The sequence below is a fragment of the Panulirus ornatus genome, chromosome 48, assembly GCF_036320965.1.
Source record: "Panulirus ornatus isolate Po-2019 chromosome 48, ASM3632096v1, whole genome shotgun sequence".
Classification (NCBI taxonomy): domain Eukaryota; kingdom Metazoa; phylum Arthropoda; class Malacostraca; order Decapoda; family Palinuridae; genus Panulirus; species Panulirus ornatus.
The window spans coordinates 4,316,973-4,343,968 of record NC_092271.1 but is presented as its reverse complement, the minus strand read 5'-3'; the positions used below and the strand labels follow the sequence as shown (position 1 = coordinate 4,343,968).

At 41.4% G+C, this 26,996-nt stretch overlaps 1 protein-coding gene across 1 annotated transcript in view; it reads right to left on the bottom strand.

Moving 5' to 3' along the window:
* The window catches only part of LOC139763960 (PDF receptor-like), a 464,711-nt gene that overhangs the window by 80,014 nt on the left and 357,701 nt on the right, over positions 1-26,996 (bottom strand). Inside the window, exon 5 of the mRNA XM_071690441.1 lies at positions 4,718-4,824. Within this exon, the coding sequence (XP_071546542.1) occupies positions 4,718-4,824 (107 nt within the window). The remainder of the gene's footprint in view (positions 1-4,717; positions 4,825-26,996) is intronic.

Genomic DNA, 26,996 nt, shown 5'->3' with positions numbered 1-26,996 from the left:
TACAACAAGTGTCACCTCAGCTGGCACAATGTGTGTAACCCTTGCTTTTTCAACAAGTGTCACCTAGGCTGGCACAATAGTCATCAATCCTGATACAATATGAGCCACCCCAGCTGGTACTACATATGCCACTCTTGCTGGAACAACATATGTGCCCCTGCTGGTACAACGTAAGTCACCCCTGCTGTTACAACATGCCATCCCTGCTGGTACAACATGTGTAACCCTTGCTGGTGCAGCATGTTTCACCCCTGCTCGTACAACATATGCCACTCCTGCTAGTAAAACATGTGTCACCTCTACTGGTACAATATATGTTACCCCTGATGGTACACTATGTCACCTCTGCTGATGCATGTGTTACACTTGCTGGTACAACATGTGTCACCACTGCTGGTGCATGTCTCACCCCTGCTGTTATTATATGTGTCACCCCTGCTGGTACAACATGTGTCACTCCCACTGCTACATGTGTCACCCCTGTTGGTAAACTTGTGTCACCCCTGCTTATAGAACATGTGTCATCCCTACTGGTAGAACAAGTGGCACTCTTGCTGATACATGTGTCATCCCTACTGTACATGTGCAACCCCTACTGGTACAACATGTGTCACCCCTACTGGTAAAACATGTGTCATCCCTAGTGGTACAACATATGTCATCCCTACTAGTACAACATGTTTCATCCCTACTGGTACAAAATGTGTCACCCCTGCTGATACAACATGTCACCCCTGCTGGTACAACATGTGTCACTCCCACTGCTACATGTGTCACCCCTGCTGGTGCAACTTGTGTCACCCCTGCTGGCAGAACATGTGTCATCCCTACTGGTAGAACAAGTGGCACTCCTGCTGGTCATCCCTACTGTACCTGTGCAACCCCTACTGGTACAACATGTGTCATCCCTACTGGTACAGCATGTGTCACCCCTACTGGTACAACACGTGTCATCTCTAGTGGTACAACATGTGTCATCCCTACTAGTACAACATGCTTCATCCTTACCGGTACAAAATGTGTCAATCTTGTTGATACAACATGTCACCCCGGCTGGTACAACATGGCCCAGTACACTAGTGCCTTGTATTTTCAACATGCCTTCGGCTACTGCCACTGACTGACAGCTTTGGTCATCCATCAGTCGAGAGCTGGAGTAGGCAAGCAGGGTTGGGTCTGTCATCATCCAAGATAACATATTCCCCTCTGACTTGCGTAACCCAGAGAGACTTCAGCCAATCAGTGACCTACACATTCCCCTCTGACTTACGTAACCCAGAGAGACTTCAGCCAATCAGTGACCTACACATTCCCCTCTGACTTACGTAACCCAGAGAGACTTCAGCCAATCAGTGACCTACACATTCCCCTCTGACTTGCGTAACCCAGAGAGACTTCAGCCAATCAGTGCCCTACACATTCCCCTCTGACTTACATAACCCAGAGAGACTTCAGCAAGTCAGTGCCCTACACATTCCCCTCTGACTTACATAACCCAGAGAGACTTCAGCAAGTCAGTGCCCTACACATTCCCCTCTGACATGCGTAACCCAGAGAGAATTCAGCAAGTCAGTGCCCTACACATTCCCCTCTGACTTACGTAACCCAGAGGGACTTCAACCAGTCATTGCTCTACATGTTGTCTGGTTTGCAGGTTAGGCTGTCATGGTTTTATCATCACCGAACGCCTGTATGATGGAAGGTAGAGTGGGAATGAGTAGGGAATAAGTATGTGAGTAGGGAATGAGTACATGAGTAGGAAATAACTATGAGTAGGGAACAACTATATGGGTAGGGAATGAGTCTCTAAGTAGGGAATGAGTATATTAGTGGAGACTATGTCGAGTGGTGCACATGATGAGTGACCCCACATATATCAGGGCATTACTTTCCAATATATGTACCCCTCAGAGCCATCCTGCTTCACATAATTACTTACAAAAGCTGCTACGAGAGTCCGTGCGTGCGTGCGTGCGTGCGTGCGGGAGGGCCATTGTGGTGATGTAGTACGTGGAGAACAGGGTGTTGGGTGGGTGTCCTACATTACTGTAGTACCAGCGATCCTGGGATGTGACGTCATATCAGAACCTCAGCACCAAGGTAAATCTGGTGGTACTGGAGGAAATCTGTCTAGCTTTAGCAGCAATGGTGCAGGTCAGCAGCCATGGTGCAGGTCAGCAGCCATGGTGCAGGTCAGCAGCCATGGTGCAGGTCAGCAGCCATGGTGCAGGTTAACACCCGTGACGCAGGTCAGCAACCATGCTGCAGGTCAGCAGCCATGGTGTGGGTCATCAGCTATGGTGCAGGTCAGCAGCCATGGTGCAGGTCAGCAGCTATGGTGCAGGTCAGCAGCCATGGTGCAGGTCAGCAGCCATGGTGTGGGTCATCAGCTATGGTGCAGGTCAGCAGCCATGGTGTGGGTCAGCAGCCATGGTGCAGGTCAGCAGCTATGGTGCAGGTCAGCAGCTATGGTGCAGGTTAATACCCATGGTGTAAAGCAGGCCTACCCACCAGTGAAGTAGTCCCACCCACTAATGCAGCAGCTCCACCCACCAATGCAGCAAACGCACCCATCGGTGCAGCATTCCCACCCACCAGTGCAGCAGTCCCACCCACCAGTGCAGCAAGCCCACCCACCAGTGCAGCAGGCCCACCCACCGGTGCAGCAGGCCCACCTACTCGTACAGCAGGCCCACCCATCAGTGCAACAGGCCCATCTACCAGTGCAGCAGGCCCACCCACCGGTGCAGTAGGCCCACCCACCAGTACAGCAGGCCCACCCATCAGTGCAACAGGCCCATCTACCAGTGCAGCAGGCCCACCCACCAGTGCAGTAAGCCCACCCACCAGTGCAGCAGGCGCACCCACTAGTGCTTTAAGTCCCACTGTGGCTGGGGCGCTGCTTGCCTCCCACTGAGTAGTGACAGCCTGTGACAGAACTCACTCCGAGCCCCATTGTTTCACAAGAGCCAACCTCTGCCATTCTACATAGTAGAAGATGGTCAGGTGTGACCTCAAGTAGCTTATGGGAACGTCAGTCAGCTCCGTCAGACCACCTGACCTCATGACTCAACCCAGTCAGGCTACATGACCTGGTGAATCGGCCCAGTCAGACCACCTGACCCCGTGATCGGCCCCGTCAGACCGCCAGACCTCATGATCGGCCCCGTCAGACCACCTGACCTCGTGATCGGCCCCATCAGACTGCCAGACCTCGTGATCGGCCACGTCAGACCACCTGCCCCCGTGATCGGCCCACAGGTCTCAATATTCAGTCTTCCTTTAAAGTCTTATTTCATGAGGTTGAGGGACACGTGAGGTTGAGGGACACGTGAGGTTGAGGGACACGTGAGGGTGAGGGACACGTGAGGGTGAGGGACACGTGAGGTTGAGGGACACGTGAGGGTGAGGGACACGTGAGGGTGAGGGACACGTGAGGGTGGAGGACACGTTGCTATATTTTGCAACGGCAAAAGAATTAGAAAATCAACTTGAATCACTAAGCTGTGTCAAACTTGTTATGATAAATCACTAAGCTGTGTCAAACTTGTTATGATAAATCACTAAGCTGCGTCAAACTTGCTCTGATGAATCACTAAGCTGTGTCAAACTTGCTCTGATGAATCACTAAGCTTTGTCAAACTTGCTCTAATGAATCACTAAGCTTTGTCAAACTTGCTCTAATGAATCACTAAGCTTTGTCAAACTTGCTATATGAATCAATAAGCTGTGTCAAACTTGCTCTAATGAATCACTAAGCTGTGTCAAACTTGTTCTAATTAGCTGTGTCAAACTTGGTCTAATGAATCAATAAGCTGTGTCAAACTTGGTCTAATGAATCACTAAGCTTTGTCAAACTTACTCTCATGAATCACTAAGATGTGTCAAACTTGCTTTAATGAGTCACTAAGCTGTGTCAAACTTTCTTTAATGAATCACTGTGTCAAACTTGCTCTAGTGAATCATTAAGCTGAGCCAAACTTGCTCTTCTGAATCGCTAAGCTGTGTCCAACTTGCCCTACTGAATCACTAAGTTGTGTCAAACTTGCTCTAATGAATCATTAAGCTGTGTCAAACTTGCTCTAATGAATCATTAAGCTGTGTCAAACTTGCTCTAATGAATCACTAAGCTGTGTCAAACTTGCTCTAATGAATCACTAAGCTGTGTCAAACTTGCTCTAATGAATCACTAAGCTGCGTCAAACTTGCTCTAATGAATCACTAAGCTGCGTCAAACTTGCTCTAATGAATCACTAAGCTGCGTCAAACTTGCTCTAATGAATCACTAAGCTGTGTCAGACTTGCTCTAATGAATCACTAAGCTGTGTCCAACTTGCTCTAATGAATCACTAAGCTGTGTCAGACTTGCTCTAATGAATCACTAAGCTTTGTCAAACTTGCTCTAATGAATCACTAAGCTGTGTCAAACTTGCTCTAATGAATCACTAAGCTGTGTCAAACTTGCTCTAATGAAAGAAATTTGTTGATAGATTTCATCATTTTAGAAATACCCATTTCTTATTAACCACAAATGTGGTATTGCTGCTGGAATTTGAGTGTATAGATTTTTTTCAATTTTCATTTCCAGTTTGTGAAAAGGCTACAGAAGCTAATTGACTCATCTAAGTGGGTGAAGATGACTTACTTGAAGTGCATGAAGATGACTCACCTGAAGTGCGTGAAGATGACTCACCTGAAGTGCGTGAAGATGACTCACCTGAAGTGCGTGAAGATGAAGATTGTGATGGTGAGGGTCAGGAGTGAGAGGAGGGCGCCCGTGAAGGTGATGTAACGGACGGCCTCCACAACGCTTGAGGACCTAGCCTGTGGGAGAGGAGTGGTTAGAGAGAGAGAGAGAGAGAGAGAGAGAGAGAGAGAGAGAGAGAGAGAGAGAGAGAGAGAGAGAGAGAGAGAGAGAGAGAGAGAGAGAGAGAGAGAGAGAGAGAGAGAGAGAGAGAGAGAGATCCTACGAACATTGTACGTGGTTAAACTTCGTGGAGAGAGATTGCTCCACCCAGGCAGGGATGGGTCAGGTGAGTTCATGTTGGTCCATAAGGTGATGATGATGACGCGAGTGTCACAATGATGGAAGATTAGATCCATTGCCAAGCGTGTGGGTTAAGTCAACGGGTGGGACATCAGAAGGTTCAGAATGGGTCCGATTGAAAGGAAAATAAATGGGAAGATAGTTTGCTGTAAAGGAAAATAAATGGGAAGATAGTTTGCTGTAAAGGACCGATTTGCCTGTCATGTCTTGTTCGTGGGAGATGTGCAGGTCCGGCCGGCATGGAGGAAGTAGCTGATGAAACTGAAGTAATACAACGAGTAAGTCAGGAGGATCAGTGATTAATTCTGGCGAGAGAGCAGAGAGATGAGTAATCCACTGAAACGTGAGGGAAAATATTGGTCAGAAGACTATATATATGAAGAGGAGAAGCCTGGGAGATGAACATGAGGAACAAACACTCTTGATGGGACAGAAGGAAAGAGGAATGGAAAGCCACTGATGTAGGTCTGGAAATCAATGAATTCAGGAAACTCTGCCATAACTTTATGATGTAGAACACGCTACGACCCTGATCCACCCACATCCTGTACGTAGGAAGGCAAGATATGAACACGCTACGACCCTGATCCACCCACATCCTGTACGTAGGAAGGCAAGATATGAACACGCTACGTACGACCCTGATCCACCCACATCCTGTACGGGGGAAGGCAAGATATGATCTAGATATGAACATGATACACCACCAGCACCACCACCTGATGACAATGGTGATCAGAAGGAAGAACAAGAGGTTCACAGTGCTCGACCCTGACTATTGAATAACTCTTACATCAGTAGACGGTGAGGGTAAAGGAGGATAGCGAGAAGGATTAGGATCACTCTCCTTCTCTAGGATAGAATGAACCAGTGCTTAACTTTGAGAGGAATGAACCAGTACATAACTTCGAGAGGAATGAACCAATACTTACTTTCAGAGGAATGAACCAGTACTTAACTTTGAGAGGAATGAACCAGTACTTAACTTTGAGAGGAATGAACCAGTACTTAACTTTGAGAGGAATGAACCAGTACTTAACTTTGAGAGAATGAACCAGTACTTAACTTTGAGAGGAATGAACCAGTACTTAACTTTGAGAGAATGAACCAGTACTTAACTTTGAGAGGAATGAACCAGTACATAACTTTGAATGAACCAGTACTTAACTTTGAGAGGAATGAACCAGTACATAACTTTGAGAGAATGAACCAGTACTTAACTTTGAGAGGAATGAACCAGTACTTAACTTTGAGAGAATGAACCAGTACATAACTTTGAGAGGAATGAACCAGTACATAACTTTGAGAGAATGAACCAGTACTTAACTTTAGAGGAATGAACCAGTACATAACTTTTAGAGGAATGAACCAGTACATAACTTCGACAGGAATGAACCAGTACATAACTTTGAGAGGAATGAACCAGTACATAACTTTGAGAGGAATGAACCAGTACTTAACTTTGAGAGGAATGAACCAGTACATAACTTTTAGAGGAATGAACCAGTATATAACTTCGAGAGGAATGAACCAGTACTTAACTTTCATAGGAATGAACCAGTACATAACTTCGAGAGGAATGAACTAGTGCATAACTTTGAGAGGAATGAACCAGTATACAACTTCGAGAGGAATGAATCAGTACTTAATTTTGAGAGGAATGAACCAGTACTTAACTTTAAGAGGAAATAACCAGTACATAACTGCGAGAGGAAGGAGCCAGTACATAGATTTTAGAAGAATGAACCAGTACATAACTTCGAGAGGAATGAACCAATACTTAACTTTGAGAGGAATGAACCTGTACATAACTTCGAGAGAAATGAACCAGTACATAAATTTGAGGGGAATGAACCAGTACATAACTTCGAGAGGAATGAACCAGTACTTAACTTTGAGAGGAATGAACCTGTACATAACTTCGAGAGGAATGAACCAGTACTTAACTTTGAGAGGAATGAACCAGTACATAACTTCGAGAGGAATGAACCAGTACTTAACTTTGAGAGGAATGAACCAGTACATAACTTCGAGAGAAATGAACCAGTACATAACTTTGAGAGGAACGAACCAGTATATATCTTCGAGAGGAATGAACCAGTACTTAACTTTGAGAAGAATGAACCAGTACATAACTTCGAGAGGAATGAACCAGCACTTAGCTTTGAGAGGAATGAACCAGTACACAACTTCGAGAGGAATGAACCAGTAGTTAACTCTGAGAGGAATGAACCAGTACATAACTTTGAGAGGAAATAACCAATACATAACTTTGAGAGGAATCAACCAGTATATAGCTTCGAGAGGAATGAACCAGTACATATCTTTGAGAGGAATGAACCAGTATATAACTTCGAGAGGAATGAATCAGTACTTAATTTGAGAGGAATGAACCAGTACTTAAATTTAAGAGGAAATAACCAGTACATAACTGCGAGAGGAATGAGCCAGTACTTAGATTTTAGAAGAATGAACCAGTACATAACTTCGAGAGGAATGAACCAGTACATAACTTCGAGAGGAATGAACCAGTAAACTTTGAGAGGAATGAACCAGTACATAACTTCGAGAGGAATGAACCAGTACTTAACTTTGAGAGGAATGAACCAGTAAACTTTGAGAGGAATGAACCAGTACATAACTTCGAGAGGAATGAACCAGTACATAACTTCGAGAGGAATGAACCAGTAAACTTTGAGAGGAATGAACCTGTACATAACTTCGAGAGAAATGAACCAGTACATAGATTTGAGAGGAATGAACTAGTGCATAACTTTGAGAGGAATGAACCAGTATACAACTTCGAGAGGAATGAATCAGTACTTAATTTTGAGAGGAATGAACCAGTACTTAACTTTAAGAGGAAATAACCAGTACATAACTGCGAGAGGAAGGAGCCAGTACATAGATTTTAGAAGAATGAACCAGTACATAACTTCGAGAGGAATGAACCAATACTTAACTTTGAGATGAATGAACCTGTACATAACTTCGAGAGAAATGAACCAGTACATAGATTTTAGAAGAATGAACCAGTACATAACTTCGAGAGGAATGAACCCAGTACTTAACTTTGAGAGGAATGAACCTGTACATAACTTCGAGAAAAATGAACCAGTACATAAATTTGAGAGGAATGAACCAGTACATAACTTCGAGAGGAGTGAACCAGTTCATAAAATTGTGAAGCATGAACCTGTATATAACTTCAAGAGGAATGAACCAGTACTTAACTTTGAGAGGAATGAACCAGTACATAACTTTGAGAGGAATGAACCAGTAAATACCTTTGAGAGGAATGAACCAGTACATAACTTTGAGAGGAATGAACCAGTACATTTTTCGAGAGGAATGAACCAGTACATATCTTTGAGAGGAATGAACTAGCACTTACCTTTGAGAGGAATGAACCAGTACATAACTTTGAGAGGAATGAAATAGCACTTATCTTTGAGAGGAATGAACCAGTACATAACTTTAAGAGGAATGAACCAGTACATAACTTTGAGAGGAATGAACCAGTACATATCTTTGAGAGGAATGAAATAGCACTTATCTTTGAGAGGAATAAACCAGTACATAAATCTGAGAGGAATGAACCAGTACATAAATGTGAGAGGAATGAACTAGCACTTAACTTTGAGAGGAATGAACCAGTACATAATTTTAAGATGAATGAAGCAGTACATAACTTTGAGAGGAATGAACCAGTACATAACACTGAGAGAAATGAACCAGTACATGACTTTGAGAGAAATGAACCAGTACATAACTTTGAGAGGAATGAACCAGTACATAGATTTGAGAGGAATGAACCAGTCCATAGATTTGAGAGGAATGAACCAGTGCTTAACTTTGAGAGAAATGAACCAGTACATGACTTTGAGAGAAGTGAACCAGTACATAATTTTGAGAGGAATGAACCAGTACATAACTTTGAGAGGAAGGAACCAGTACATAAATGTGAGTGGAATGAACCAGTGCTTAACTTTGAGAAGAATGAACCAGTGCTTAACTTGGAGAGGAATGAACCAGTACATAAATTTGAGAGGAATGAACCAGTACTTAACTTTGAGAGGAATGAACCAGTACATAGATGTGAGAGGAATGAACCAGTACTTAACTTTGAGAGTAGTGAACCAGTGCTTAACTTTGAGAAGAATAAATCAGTACACCTCTTGAGAGTAATGAACCAGTACATAAATTTGAGAGGAATGAACCAGTACATAACTTTGAGAGAAATGAACCAGTACATGACTTTGAGAAGAATGAACCAGTACATAAATTTGAGAGGAATGAACCAGTGCTTAACTTTGAGAGGAATGAACCAGTGCTAAACTTTGAGAGGAATGAACCAGTACATCTCTTGCGAGGAATGAACCAGTATATAACTTTGAGAGGAATAAACCAGTACATAAATCTGAGAGGAATGAACCAGTACATAGCTTTGAGAGGAATGAACCAGTGCTTAACTTTGAGAGGAATGAACCAGTGCTAAACTTTGAGAAGAATGAACCAGTACATCTCTTGCGAGGAATGAACCAGTATATAACTTTGAGAGGAATAAACCAGTACATAAATCTGAGAGGAATGAACCAGTACATAGCTTTGAGAGGAATGAACCAGTACATAGCTTTGAGAGGATTGAACTAGTACATAAATTTGAGAGGAATGAACCGGTAAATATCTTTGACAGAAATGAACCAGTGCTTAACTTTGAGAGGATTGAACCAGTACATAAATTTGAGAGTAATGAACCAGTACATAAATTTGAGAGAAATGAACCAGTACATAACTTTGAAAGGAAAGAACCAGTACATGAATTTGAGAGAGATGAACCAGTGCTTAACTTTAACAGGAATGAACCAGTGCTTAACTTTGAAAGGAATGAACCGGTACATAAATTTGAGAGGCATGAACTAGTACTTAACTTTGAGAGGAATGAACCAGTACATAAATCTGAGAGGAATGAACCAGTACATAAATTTGAGAGGAATGAACCAGTACATAAATTTGAGAGGAATGAACCAGTACATAAATTTGAGAGGAATGAACCAGTACATAAATCTGAGAGGAATGAACCAGTACATAAATTTGAGAGGAATGAACCAGTACATAAATTTGAGAGGAATGAACCAGTACATAAATTTGAGAGGAATGAATTAGTACTTATTTTGACGATCAGACAAAAGTAAAGAACAGGAAAGAACGGCAGCAAGTTGAGGGACACTCGAACTAGACTTGAAGATAGAAAACAAATGGTTCTTTATATCTTAACCAGAACTGAAGATTAGAAACCAGCTGGTTCTTTATGCCTTAACCATATGTGAAGATAGAGACCAGCTTGTACTTTATGCTTCCATCCCAAGTGAAGAGAGAAACCAGCTGGTTCTTTATACCTTAACCACAGGTGAAGATAGAAACCATTTGGTTCCTTATACCTTAATCATAAGTGAACATTGTAATCATCTGGTTCTTTATACCAGAACCATAGGTAAACATAGAAACCAAATGGTTCTTTAGTATGTGACAGTCATAAGGATCTGGTATCGTATGAGACAGTCATGAGGATGTGGTATAGTATGTAACAGTCATGAGGATCTGGTATAGTATGTGACACTCATGAGGATCTGGGACAGTATGAAACAATTATGAGTATTTGGTATAGTATGTAACACTCATGAGGATTTTATATAGTATGTGACAGGCATGAGGATGTGGTACAATATGTGACAGTTTGAGGATCTGGTATAGTATATAACACTCATGAGGATCTGGTACAGTATGTGACAGTCATGAGGACCAGGTATAGTATGTAACACTCATGAGGATCTGGTATAGTATAAGACAGTCATGAGGATTTGGTACAGTATGAAACAGTCATGAAGATCTGGTAGAGTATATGACAGTCATGAGAATATGGTATATTATGTGACAGTCATGAGGATCTGGTAAAGTATGTGAGTCATAAGAATCTGGCATAGCATATAACATTCATGAGGATCTGGTATAGTATGTGGCAGTAATGAAGATATGGTATAGTATGCGACTGTCATGAGGATCTGGTATAGTATAGTGACAGTCATGAGGATCTGGTTTAGTGTATAACACTCATGAGGATCTGATATAGTATGTAACACTCATAAGGATCTGGTACAGAATATGATAGTCGTGTGGATCTGGTATATTATAAGACAGTCATGAGGATCTGGTATTGTATGTGACAGTAATGAGAATCTGGGTATGGTCTGTGATAGTCATGAGAATCTGGTATAGTATGTGATAGTCATGAGGGTGTGGTATAGTATGTGACAGTCATGAGGATCTGGTATACTATGTGACAGTCATGAGGGTCTGGTAAAGTATGTTAGTCATGAGGATCTAGTATAGCATGCGACAGTCATGAGTATCTGGTATAGTATGTGACAGTCATGAGGATCTGATATAGTATCTGACAGTTATGAGGATCTGGTATAGTATGTGTCACTCATGAGGATCTGGTACAGTATGAAACAGTCATGAGGATTTGGTATAGTATGTAATACTCATGAGGATATGGTATATTATGTGACAGTCATGAGGATCTGGTACAGTATGAAACAGTCATGAAGATCTGGTATAGTATGTGAGTCCTGAGGATATGGTATAGTATTTGACAGTCATGAGAATCTCGTATAGTATGTAGGAGTCATGAGGGTCTGGTATAGTGTATGATAATTAAGAGGATCTGGTAAAGTATGTCAGTCATGAGTATCTGGTATAGTATGTAACAGTCATGAGGATTTGCTAAATTATGTCAGTCATGAGGATGTAGTATAGTATGCGACGGTTCTGAGAATCTCTTATAGTATATCACAGTCATGATGATCTGGTAAAGTATATGACAGTTATGAGGATCTGGTATAGTATGAAACACTCATGAGGATCTGCTACAGTCTGTGACAATCATGAGGATCTGGTTTAGTATGAAAAAGGTCTTGAGGATCTGGTATAGTATATAACAGTCATGTTGATCTGGTAAGGTATGTGACAGTCAAGAAGATTTGGCATAGTATGTAATAGTCATAAGGAACTGGTATAGTATGTGATAGTCATGAGGATCTGGTATAGTATGAAACAGTCATGAAGATATGGTATAGTTTGAAACAGTCATGACGATCTGGTATAATGTGTGACAGTCATGAGTATCTGGTATAGTATGTGACAGTCATTAGGGTCTTGTATATTATGTGACAGTCATGAGGATCTGGTACAGCATGAAACATTTATGAAGATCTGGTATAGTATGTGACAGTCATGAGGATATGGAATAGTATGTGACAGTCATGAGGATCTAGTAGAGTATGTGACAGTCGAGAGGATCTGGCGTAGAATGAAACAGTTATGAGGATCTGGTATAGCATGAAACATTCATGAAGATCTGGTAAAGTATGTGACAGTCATAAGGATCCGGTATAGTAGGAAATACTCATGAGGACCAGGTACAGTTTGTGACCGTCATGAGGATCTGGTATAGTATGAGAGAGTCATGAGGATCTGGAACAGTATGAAACGGTCATGAGGATCTGGTATATTATATGACAGTCATGAGGATCTGGTATAGTATGAAGCATTCATGACGATATGGTATATTATGTGATAGTCATGAGGATCTGGTATAGTATGTGACAGTCATAAGAATCTGGTATAGTATGAAACAGTCATGAGGATCTGGTATAATATGTGATAATCATAAGGATCTTGTGTAGTATTTGACAGTGATGAGAATCTGGTATAGTATGAAATACTCATGTTGATCTGGTCTAGTATAAGACAGTCATGAGGATCTGGTATAGTATGAAATAGTCATGAGGTGAGGATCTGGTATAGTATGTGATAGTCTTGAGGATCTAGTATAGTATAAAACAGTCATGTGGATCTGGTATAGGATGTGACAGTCATTAGGATCTGGTACAGTACGTGACTGTTATGAGGATATGATTTAGTATGTGACAGTCATGAGGATCTGGTATAGGATGTGACTGTCATGATGATATGGTATATTATGTGACAGTCATGAGGATCTGGTACATCATATGATATTCATGAGGATCTGGTATAGTATGAAACATTCATGACGATCTGGCATAGTATGTGATAGTCATGAGGGTCTGGTGTAGTGTGAAACAGTTATGAGTATCTGGTGTTGTATGTCACAGTTACGAAGATGTTGTATAGTATGAAACAGTCATGAGAATCTGTTATAGTATGTGATAATCATGAGGATCTGGGAAAGTATGTCAGTCATGAAGATCTGGCATAGTATATAACACTCATGAGGATCTCGTATGGAATGAAACAATTATGAGAATCTTGTAGAGTATGTGACAGTCATAAGGATCTTGTGTAGTATTTGACAGCGATGAAAATCTGGTATAGTATGAAATACTCACGGGGATCTGGTCTAGTATGTGATAGTCATTAGAATCTCGTATAGTATGAAATAGTCATTGGATCTGGTATAGTATATGACAGTCTTGAGGATGTGGTATAGTATAAAACAGTCATGAGGATCTGGTGTAGTATGTGACAGTCAAGAAGATCTGGTATAGTATGTGATAATCATGAGGGTCTGGTATAGTATGTGACAGTCATGAGAATCTGGTATATTATATGACAGTCTTGAGGATTTGATATAGTAGGAAATACTCATGAGGATCTGATACAATATGTGACAGTCATGAGGATCTGGTATAGTATGAAATAGTCATGGAGATCTGGTATAGTATGTGATACTCATAAGAATCTGGTACAGTATGTGACAGTCATGAGGATCTGGTATAATGTGAAATAGTCATGAGATCTGGTATAGTGTGAAACAGTCATGAGGATCTGGTGTAGTATGTGACAGTCATGATGATGTGGTATAGTTTGTGATAGTCATGAGGATATGGTATGGTATGAAAGAGTCATGAGGATCTGGTATAGTATGCGCTAGTCATGAGGATCTTTTAAAGTATGTCAGTCATGAGGATCTGGCATAGTATGTAACACTCAAAATTATTTGGCATAGTATGTGACAATCATGAGGATGTGGTATAGTATGTGAAAGTGATGAGGATCTGGTAGAGTATGAAACACTCATGTGGATTTGGTACAGTATGTGACAGTCATGGGGATCTGGTTTAGTATGAAAAAGTCCTGAGGATCTGGTATAGTATGTGTCAGTCATTAGGATCTGGTACAGTACGTGACGGTTATAAGGATATGAGATAGTATGTGAGTCTTGAGGATCTGGTATAGTATGTGACAATCATGAGGATCTGGCATAGAATGAAACAATCATGAGGATCTAGTATAGTATGATACAGTCATGAGGATCTGTTATATTATGTGACAGTCATTAGTATCTGGTATAGAATGTGATAGTCATGAGGATCTGGTATAATATGTGAGTCATGAGGATCTGGTATAGTATGTGACACTCGTGAGGATCTGGTATCGTTTGAAACAGTTATGAGGATCTGGTATAGTATGTAATAGTCATGAAGATCTGGTATAGTATGAAAAAATCATGAGGATCTGGTATAGTATGTGACAATCATGAGGATCTGGTATAGTATGTGACAATCATGAGGATCTGGTATAGTATGTGACAATCATGAGGATCTGGTATAGTATGTGACAATCATGAGGATCTGGTATAGTATGTGACAATCATGAGGATCTGGTATAGTATGTGACAGTCATGAGGATCTGGTGCAGTATGTGACGGTCTTGAGGATCTTGTATAGTATGTGAAAACTAGGAGCATCTGGTAAAGTATGTCAGTCATGAGGATGTGGCATAGTATGTGATAGTCATGAGGATCTGGTATAGTGTGAAATACTCATGAAGATCTGGTACAGTATGTGATAGTCATTAAGATCTGGCATAGTATGAAATATTCATGACGATCTGGTATAGTATGTGACAAACATGAGGATCCGGTACAGTATGTGACAGTCATGAGGATCTGGTATAGTATGAAATAGTCATGAGGATCTGGTACCGTATGTGACAGCCGTGAGGATCTGGTATAGTCTGTGACAGTCATGAGGATCTGGTATAGTCTGTGACAGTCATGAGGATCTGGTATAGTATGTGACAGTCATGAGGATCTGGTATATTATGTGATAGTCATGAGGATCTTTTAAAGTATGCCAGTCATGAGGATCTGGGATAGTATGTAACACTCATAATGATCTGGTATAGTATGTGTCAGTCATGATGATCTGTTATAGTATGTGACAGTCATGAGCATCTGGTATAGTATGAAGCAGTCATGAGGATCTGGTATAGTATGTGACAGTCATGAGGATCTTTTATAGCATGTGACAGTCATGAGGATCTGGTATAGTATGAAATACTCATGAGGATCTGGTATAGTATGTGACAGTCATGAGGATCTTTTATAGCATGAAACAGTTGTGAGGATCTGGTATAGTACGAAACAGTCTGAGGATCTGGTATAGTGTGTGGCTGTCATGAGGATCTGGTATAGTATGTGACAATGATGAGGATCTGGTATTGTATGAAACAGTCATGAGGATTTGATATATCAAGAAACAGTCATGAGATTCTGGTATAGTATGAAACAGTCATGAGTATCTGGTGCAGTACGTGACGGTCATGAGGATCTGGTATAGTATGTTACAGTCATGACGATCTCGTATGGTATGTGAGAGTCATGAGGAGCTGGTACAGTATTTGACAGTCATGAAGGTCTGGTATAATATGGCCTAGTCATGAGGATGTGGTATAGTATGTGATAGTCATGAGGATCAGGTTTATTATGTGACAGTCTCGAGGATATGGTATATTATGATACAGTCATTAGGATCTGGTATAGTATGTGAATATTATGAGGATGTAGCAAATTATGTCAGTCATGATTATCTGGCATAATATGTAACAATCATGATCTGGTTAAGTATGTCAGTCATGAGAATGTGGTATAGTATGTGACAGTCATGAGGATCTTGTATAGTATGTGACAGTCATGAGGATCTTGTATAGTATGTGACAGTCATGAGGATCTTGTATAGTATGTGACGGTCATGAGGATCTGGTATAGTGTATGACAGTCATGAGGACCTTGTATAGTATGTGACAGTCATGAGGAGCTGTTACAGTATGTGACAGTCATTACAGTCAGTACAAGGCCCCGGTTTGTCCCTCGTGATACATAATGGTACAGTAGGTTACAGCAGCAGCATGATTACACAATAGACCCAAAATGACGGATAACATAACTGAAGGATGAGACAATTGGCGGATGAAACACTTGACGGATGAGACGGTTGACGGAGGTGAACATCTGTTTGAGAAGATGGATGAAAATGTCTCCTAAACAGATCAAGAAATGATGGAGCCTGCAAGACGCGGCTCATCGACCCAGGTAGTATGGAGGAACTTGTCTGAGATGTATGTGTGTAGACCTGTGTTGCAGACCGTCTGAGATGTATGTGTGTAGACCTGTGTTGCAGACCGTCTGAGATGTATGTGTGCAGACCTGTGTTGCAGACCGTCTGAGATGTATGTGTGCGGACCTGTGTTGCAGACCGTCTGAGATGTATGTGTGTAGACCTGTGTTGCAGACCGTCTGAGATGTATGTGTGCAGACCTGTGTTGCAGACCATCTGAGATGTATGTGTGCAGACTTGTGTTGCAGACCGTCTGAGATGTATGTGTGCAGACCTGTGTTGCAGACCATCTGAGATGTATGTGTGTAGACCTGTGTTGCAGACCGTCTGAGATGTATGTGTGTAGACCTGTGTTGCAGACCGTCTGAGATGTATGTGTGCAGACCTGTGTTGCAGACCATCTGAGATGTATGTGTGCAGACTTGTGTTGCAGACCGTCTAAGATGTATGTGTGCAGACCTGTGTTGCAGACCGTCTGAGATGTATGTGTGTAGACCTGTGTTGCAGACCGTCTGAGATGTATGTGTGTAGACCTGTGTTGCAGACCGTCTGAGATGTATGTGTGTAGACCTGTGTTGCAGACCGTCTGAGATGTATGTGTGCAGACCTGTGTTGCAGAGCGTCAGGCATGTCTCTAGGCGACCCTGGCTGTTGAATTGCATAAGACGAAGGTGTTCTACAAGCGATCCATCTACATCAGGATGCTGACGAAGTAGCGGATCAGAAAGTTCATTCGTCGTCTCTACTACAAATATATCGAACACATTAGGACGAACTTACAATATTGTTCATGACTACAACAGACCCACTCATCAGATATGATTACACAATGTATATACGACGCCACACATGAGCCCACACATTCATGTATCAGATCATACCAGGGTATATAGAATTCTCTGTACTACGGTCGACATAAGGAAGCTGTGGGAATCCTGTAGCTGAATTATTTTGACTTAAATGCGTTTAAGAAGAACAGTTGACCTTCTAAGATATTGGTGGCCAGGGAAGCAACGGTTTGGAGATCAAGTGATATCGAAGATTTCAAGACATTTCACGTGACACAGACAGTTTACAGATGGATTTAACATCACGTCTCCAGGCAGTTTAAGGCTGTTTCTGTCACTCAGTGTGTGGATACCACAGAAAGGGGTCTGTGCGCCAAGTCTTAAAAAAATTGGCTAAAGTGTTTCAGAAAAAATGGGCAGAAAACTTAAAAAGCGAGTTTTTAGAGACCTTTAACCCTCAGACCACTAGTCTTCAACACGACCTTCAGTGCAGAAGTATGTAAACATATTCAATATAAACATTCGTGCGAGGTTTCATCAACAGGTTAATAGAAAATGGATCAGCGGAAAATAGTCTCATATCAGGTAACCTTTGACCTCTATAACAGGTCAACAATCGTCGTCATATTATCATCGTTGGTGTTATGTGGTTATGTACATAAACAACTTTGTGCCAAATTCTAAAAAACTTTAGCTGAAATATGGTTAAGTAATGATCAACATTATCATTTTGGTGAACTTTGGCCAATAATGAAAGGAAAAATTGGGAACATTGCAAATCTGATTTAACCACAGTGTGTGTGTGTGTGTGTGTGTGTGTGTGTGTGTGTGTGTGTGTGTGTGAGGCAAAATAAAAAAGAAATCTATTTTTCCCACTTCATATAAACACTGGGAGAAATATGTTCATATAATGCATCCCTCCACCAAAAAAGTTGACTGAACTTTGACCTTTATAAAACAGCAGAAATGACGAAAAAAACACACACATACATTTACACACGCACACACACACACACACACACACACACACATATATATATATATATATATATATATATATATATATATATATATATATATATATATATATGAATGTAGGTTTGCGGCAGGGGTGTGTGATGTCTCCATGGTTGTTTAATTTGTTTATGGATGGGGTTGTTAGGGAGGTGAATGCAAGAGTTTTGGAAAGAGGGGCAAGTATGAAGTCTGTTGTGGATGGGAGAGCTTGGGAAGTGAGTCAGTTGTTGTTCGCTGATGATACAGCGCTGGTCGCTGATTCATGTGAGAAACTGCAGAAGCTGGTGACTGAGTTTGGTAAAGTGTGTGAAAGAAGAAAGTTAAGAGTAAATGTGAATAAGAGCAAGGTTATTAGGTACAGTAGGGTTGAGGGTCAAGTCAGTTGGGAGGTAAGTTTGAACGGAGAAAAACTGGAGGAAGTAAAGTGTTTTAGATATCTGGGAGTGGATCTGGCAGCGGATGGAACCATGGAAGCGGAAGTGGATCATAGGGTGGGGGAGGGGGCGAAAATCCTGGGAGCCTTGAAGAATGTGTGGAAGTCGAGAACATTATCTCGGAAAGCAAAAATGGGTATGTTTGAAGGAATAGTGGTTCCAACAATGTTGTATGGTTGCGAGGCGTGGGCTATGGATAGAGTTGTGCGCAGGAGGATGGATGTGCTGGAAATGAGATGTTTGAGGACAATGTGTGGTGTGAGGTGCTTTGATCGAGTAAGTAACGTAAGGGTAAGAGAGATGTGTGGAAATAAAAAGAGCGTGGTTGAGAGAGCAGAAGAGGGTGTTTTGAAATGGTTTAGGCACATGGAGAGAATGAGTGAGGAAAGATTGACCAAGAGGATATATGTGTCGGAGGTGGAGGGAACGAGGAGAAGTGGGAGACCAAATTGGAGGTGGAAAGATGGAGTGAAAAAGATTTTGTGTGATTGGGGCCTGAACATGCAGGAGGGTGAAAGGAGGGCAAGGAATAGAGTGAATTGGATTGATGTGGTATACCGGGGTTGACGTGCTGTCAATGGATTGAATCAGGGCATGTGAAGCGTCTGGGGTAAACCATGGAAAGCTGTGTAGGTATGTATATTTGCGTGTGTGGACGTATGTATATACATGTGTATGGGGGTGGGTTGGGCCATTTCTTTCGTCTGTTTCCTTGCGCTACCTCGCAAACGCGGGAGACAGCGACAAAGCAAAAAAAAAAAAAAGATAAATATATATATATATATATATATATATATATATATATATATATATATATATGCGGGAAATGGCGAATAGCATGAATAAATATATATATGTATATATATATATATATATATATATATATATATATATATATATATATATATATATATATATATATATATATATATATATATATATATATATATATACATATATATATATATATATATATATATATATATATATATATATATATATATATATATATATATATATATATATATATATATATATATATATATATATATCATCCCTGGGGATAGGGGAGAAAGAATACTTCCCACGCATTCCTCACGTGTCCTAGAAGGCAACTAAAGGGGACGGGAGCGGGGGGCCAGAAACCCTCCCCTCCTTGTATTTTAACTTTCTAAAATGGGAAAGAGAAGAAGAAGTCACGCGGGGAGTGCTCATCCTCCTCGAAGGCTCAGATTGGGGTGTCTAAATGTGTGTGGATGTAACCAAGATGAGAAAAAAGGAGAGATAGGTAGTATGTTTGAGGAAAGGAACCTGGATGTTTTGGCTCTGAGTGAAACGAAGCTAAAGGGTAAAGGGGAAGAGTGGTTTGGGAATGTCGTGGGAGTAAAGTCAGGGGTTAGTGAGAGGACAAGAGCAAGGGAAGGAGTAGCACTACTCCTGAAACAGGAGATGTGGGAGTATGTGATAGAGTGTAAGAAAGTAAATTCTAGATTGATATGGGTAAAACTGAAAGTTGATGGAGAGAGATGGGTGATTATTGGTGCATATGCACCTGGGCATGAGAAAAAATATCATGAGAGGCAAGTGTTTTGGGGACAGCTGAATGAGTGTGTTAGTAGTTTTGATGCACAAGACCGGGTTATAGTGATGGGTGATTTGAATGCAAAGGTGAGTAATGTGGTAGTTGAGGGAATAATTGGTATACATGGGGTGTTCAGTGTTGTAAATGGAAATGGTGAAGAGCTTGTAGATTTATGTGCTGAAAAAGGACTGGTGATTGGGAATACCTAGTTTAAAAAGCGAGATATACATAAGTATACGTATGCAAGTAGGAAAGATGGCCAGAGAGCGTTATTGGATTACGTGTTAATTGATAGGCGCGCGAAAGAGAGACTTTTGGATGTTGATATACTGATTGGTGCAACTGGAGGGATGTCTGATCATTGTCTTGTGGAGGCGAAAGTGAAGATTTGTAGGCGTTTTCAGAAAAGAAGAGAGAATGTTGGGGTGAAGAGAGTGGTGAGAGTAAGTGAGCTTGGGAAGAGACTTGTTTGAGGAAGTATCAGGAGACATTGAGCACAGAATGGGAAAGGGTGAGAACAAAGGAGGTAAAGGGAGTGGGGGAGGAATGGGATGAATTTAGGGAAGCAGTGATGGTTTGCGCAAAAGATGCTTGTGGCATGAGAAGCGTGGGAGGTGGGTTGATTAGAAAGGGTAGTGAGTGGTGGGATGAAGAAGTAAGATTATTAGTGAAAGAGAAGAGAGAGGCATTTGGACGATTTTGCAGGGAAAAAATGCAAATGAGTGGAAGATGTATAAGATAAAGAGGCAGGAGGTCAAGAGAAAGGTGGAAGAGGTGAAAAAGAGGGCAAATGAGAGTTGGGGTGAGAGAGTATCATTAAATTTTGGGGAGAATAAAAAGATGTTTTGGAAGGAGGTAAACAAAGTGCGTAAGACAAGGAAGCAAATGGGAACTTCAGTGAAGGGAGCTAATGGGGAGGTGATAACAAGTAGTGGTGATGTGAGAAGTAGATGGAGTGAGTATTTTGAAGGTTTGTTGAATGTGTTTGATGATAGAGTGGCAGATATAGGGTGTTTTGGTCGAGGTGGTGTGCAAAGTGAGAGGGTTAGGGAAAATGATTTGGTAAACAGAGAAGAGGTAGTAAAAGCTTTGCTGAAGATGAAAGCTGGCAGGGCAGCAGGTTTGGATGGTATTGCAGTGGAATTTACTAAAAGAGGCGGTGACTGTATTGTTGACTTGTTGGTAAGGTTATTTAATGTATGTATGATTCATGGTGAGGTGCCTGAAGATTGGCGGAATGCTTGCATAGTGCCATTGTACAAAGGCAAAGGGGATACGAGTGAGTGCTCAAATTACAGAGGTATAAGTTAGTTAAGTGTTCCTGGTAAATTATATGGGAGGGTATTGATTGAGAGGGTGAAGGCATGTACAGAGCATCAGATTGGGGAAGAGCAGTGTGGTTTCAGAAGTGGTAGAGGATGTGTGGATCAGGTGTTTGCTTTGAAGAATGTATGTGAGAAATACTTAGATAAGCAAATGGATTTGTATGTAGCATTTATGGATCTGGAGAAGGCATATGATAGAGTTGATATAGATGCTCTCTGGAAGGTATTAAGAATATATGGTGTGGGAGGCAAGTTGTTAGAAGCAGTGAAAAGTTTTTATCGAGGATTAAGGTATGTGTACGTGTAGGAAGAGAGGAAAGTGATTGGTTCTCAGTGAATGTAGGTTTGCGGCAGGGGTGTGTGATGTCTCCATGGTTGTTTAATTTTTTTTATGGATGGGGTTGTTAGGGAGGTGAATGCAAGAGTTTTGGAAAGAGGTGCAAGTATGCAGTCTGTTGTGGATGAGAGAGCTTGGGAAGTGAGTCAGTTGTTGTTCACTGATGATACAGCACTGGTGGCTGATTCATGTGAAAATCTGCAGAAGCTGGTGACTGAGTTTGGTAAAGTGTGTGAAAAAAGAAAGTTAAGAGTAAATGTGAATAAGAGCAAGGTTATTAGGTACAGTAGGGTTGAGGGTCAAGTCAACTGGGAGTTAAGTTTGAATGGAGAAAAACTGGAGGAAGAAAAGTGTTTTAGATATCTGGGAGTGGATCTGGCAGCGGATGGAACCATGGAAGCGGAAGTGAATCATATGGTGCGGGAGGAGGCGAAAATTCTAGGGGCCTTGAAGAATGTTTGGAAGTCGAGAACATTATCTCGGAAAGCAAAAATGGGTATGTTTGAAGGAATAGTGGTTCCAACAATCTGTATGGCTGCGAAGCGTGGGCTATGGATAGAGTTGTGCGCAGGAGGGTGGATGTGCTGGAAATGAGATGTTTGAGGACAATATGTGGTGTGCGGTGGTTTGATCGAGTAAGTAAAATATGAGAGCAGAAGAGGGTGTTTTGAAATGGTTTGTTCACATGGAGAGAATGAGTGGGGAAAGATTGACCAAGAGGATTTATGTGTCGGAGGTGGAGGGAACGAGGAGAAATGGGAGATAAATTTGGAGGTGGAAAGATGGAGTGAAAAAGATTTTGAGTGATCGGGGCCTGAACATGCAGGAGGGTGAAAGGCGTGCAAGGAATAGAGTGAATTGGAACGATGTGGTATACCGGGGACGACGTGCTGTCAATGTATTGAACCAGGGCATGTAAGGCGTCTGGGTTAAACCATGGAAAGTTCTGTGGGGCCTGGATGTGGAAAGGTGGCTGTGGTTTCAGTGTATTATTACATGACAGCTAGAGACTGAGTGTGAACGAATGGGGCCTTTGTTGTCTTTCCTAGCGCTACCTCGCACACATGAGGGGGGAGGGGGTTATTCCATGTGTGGTGAGGTGGCGATGGGAATAAATAAAGGCAGACGGTATGAATTATGTACATATGTATATATGTATATGTCTGTGTGTGTATATATATATATATATGTACCTTGAGATGTATAAGTATGTATATTTGCGTAGGTGGACATGTATGTATGTACATGTGTACACATATATATACACACACAGACATACATATATACAGATGTACAAAATTCATACTGTGTGCCTTTATTCATTCCCATCACCACCCCCCTCATGTGTGCGAGGTAGCGCTAGGAAAAGACAACAAAGGCCACATTCGTTCAAACTCAGTCTCTAGCTGTCATGTAATAATGCATCGGAACCACAGCTCCCTTTCCACATCCAGGCCCCACAGAACTTTCCATGGTTTACCCCAGACGCTTTACATGCCCTGGTTCAATCCATTGACAACACCTCGACCCCAGTATTCCACATCATTCCAATTCTCTCTATTCCTTGCACGCCTTTCACCCTCCTGCATGTTTAGGCCCCAATCACTCAAAATCTTTTTCACTCCATCTTTCCACCTCCAATTTGATCTCCCACTTCTTCTCGTTCCCTCCACCTCCGACACATATATCCTCTTGGTCAATCTTTCCTCACTCATTCTATCCATGTGCCCAAACCATTTCAAAACACCCTCTTCTGCTCTTTCAACCACGCTCTTTTCATTTCCACACATCTCTTACCCTTACATTACTTACTCGATCAAACCACCTCACACCACACATTGTCCTCAAACATCTCATTTCCAGCACATCCACCCTCCTGTGCACAACTCTATCCATAGCCCACGCCTCGCAACCATACAACATTGTTGGAACCACTATTCCTTCAAACATACCCATTTTTGCTTTCCGAGATAATGTTCTCGACTTCCACACATTCTTTAATGCTCCCAGGATTCTTGCCCCCTCCCCCAACCTATGATTCACTTCCGCTTCCATGGTTCCATCCGCTGCCAGATCCACTACCAGATATCTAAAACACTTTTACTTCCTCCAGTTTTTCTCCATTCAAACTTACCTCCCAATTGACTTGACCCTCAAACCTACTGTACCTAATAACCTTGCTCTTATTCACATTTACTCTTAACTTTCTTCTTTCACACACTTTACCAAACTCAGTCACCAGCTTCTGCAGTTTCTCATATGAATCAGCCACCAGCGCTGTATCATCAGCGAACAACAACTGACTCACTTCCCAAGCTCTCTCATCCACAACAGACTGCATACTTGCCCCTCTTTACAAAACTCTTGCATTCACCTCCCTAACGACCCCATCCTAAACAAATCAAACAACCATGGAGACATCACACACCCCTGCCTCAAACCTACATTCACTGAGAACCAATCACTTTCCTCTCTTCCTACACGTACACATGCCTTACATCCTCGATAAAAACTTTTCACTGCTTCTAACAACTTGCCTCCCACACCATATATTCTTAATACCTTCCACAGAGCATCTCTATCAACTCTATCATATGCCTTCTCCAGATCCATAAATGCTACATACAAATCCATTTGCTTTTCTAAGTATTTCTCACATACATTCTTCAAAGCAAACACCTGATTCACACATCCTCTACCACTTCTGAAACCACACTGCTCTTCCCCAATCTGATGCTCTGTATATGCCTTCATCCTCTCAATCAATACCCTCCCATATGATTTACCAGGAATACTCAATAAACTTATACCTCTGTAATTTTAGCACTCAATGTTATCCCCTTTGCCTTTGTACAATGGCACTATGCACGCATTCCGCCAATCCTCAGGCACCTCACCATGAGTCATACGTACATTAGATAACCTTACCAACCAGTCAACAATACAGTCACCCCCTTTTTTAATAAATTCCACTGCAATACCATCCAAAGCTGCTGCCTTGCCGGCTTTCATCTTCCGCAAAGCTTTTACTACCTCTTTTCTGTTTACCAAATCATTTTCCCTAACACTCTCACTTTGCACAACACCTCGACCAAGACACCCTTTATCTGTCACTCTATCATCGAACACATTCAATAAACCTTCAAAATACTCACTCCATCTCTTTCTCACATCACCACTACTTGTTATCACCTCCCCACTTGCGCCCTTCACCGAAGTTCCCATTTGCTCCCTTGTCTTACGCACTTTATTTACCTCCTTCCAGAACATCTTTTTATTCTCCCTAAAATTTAATGATACTCTCTCACCCCAACTCTCATTTGCCCTTTTTTTCACCTCTTGCACCTTTCTCTTGACCTCCTGTCTCTTTCTTTTATACATCTCCCACTCAATTGCATTTTTTCCCTGCAAAAATCGTCCAAATGCCTCTCTCTTCTCTTTCACTAATAATCTTACTTCTTCATCCCACCACTCACTACCCTTTCTAATCAACCCACCTCCCACGCTTCTCATGCCACAAGCATCTTCTGCGCAATCCATCACTGATTCCCTAAATACATCCCATTCCTCCCCCACTTCCCTTACTTCCTTTGTTCTCACCTTTTTCCATTCTGTACTCAGTCTCTCCTGGTACTTCGTCACACAAGTCTCCTTCCCAAGTTCACTTGCTCAATCACATGTTTACCTAATTGCGTCCTAGCTTCGTCTCTTCGATGTATATCAACTAACTGTTATATTCCTCTTTTGTGTCTCCCCTGATGATGTAATTATTACACAAAAGTGCACTTGGGAACTTTTCGTGTTTCATTTTTCCCGTGGACTCATAGGAATATATATATATATATATATATATATATATATATATATATATATATATATCCTCTACCACTTCTGAAACCACACTGCTCTTCCCCAATCTGATGCTCTGTACATGCCTTCACCCTCTCAATCAATACCCTCCCATATAATTTACCAGGAATACTCAACAAACTTATACCTCTGTAATTTGAGCACTCACTCTTATCCCCTTTGCCTTTGTACAATGGCACTATGCACGCATTCCGCCAATCCTCAGGCACCTCACCATGAGTCATACATACATTAAATAACCTCACCAACCAGTCAACAATACAGTCACCCCCTTTTTTAATAAATTCCACTGCAATACCATCCAAACCTGCCGCCTTGCCGGCTTTCATCTTCCGCAAAGCTTTCACTACCTCTTCTCTGTTTACCAAATCATTTTCCCTAACCCTCTCACTTTGCACACCACCTCGACCCAAACACCCTATATCTGCCACTCTGTCATCAGACACATTCAACAAACCTTCAAAATACTCATTCCATCTCCTTCTCACATCACCACTACTTGTTATCACCTCCCCATTTACGCCCTTCACTGAAGTTCCCATTTGCTCCCTTGTCTTACGCACCCTATTTACCTCCTTCCAGAACATCTTTTTATTCTCCCTAAAATTTACTGATAGTCTCTCACCCCAACTCTCATTTGCCCTTTTTTTCACCTCTTGCACCTTTCTCTTGACCTCCTCGCAAACGCGGGAGACAGCGACAAAGTATAAAAAAAAAAAAAAAAAAAAAAAAAAAATATATATATATATATATATATATATATATATATATATATATATATATATACATACATATATATATATATATATATATATATATATATATATATATATATATATATATATATATATATATATATATATATATATATATGTGTCAGCGTCGCGTCGCCTCGCCGCAGTGTATCGAGACAGACTTCCCCAGAACTTTTTAAAGGGGAAGTAAATGTTTATAGTTGTGTTACTGGAGTGATAGTTTTCATGCATGGTGTTTTGACAAGAAAATAGTGAAGTTGGAGAAAAATGTAGCTTAGACATTGAAGCTTATTGATTCAGTGGTGAAATTGATGAGAACTGCTATTGACGTTTGTGTGAATAAATTGTACATTTCCTTTTCCATAGCCAGAGGTTGAACCATTATGTGACGTTCATT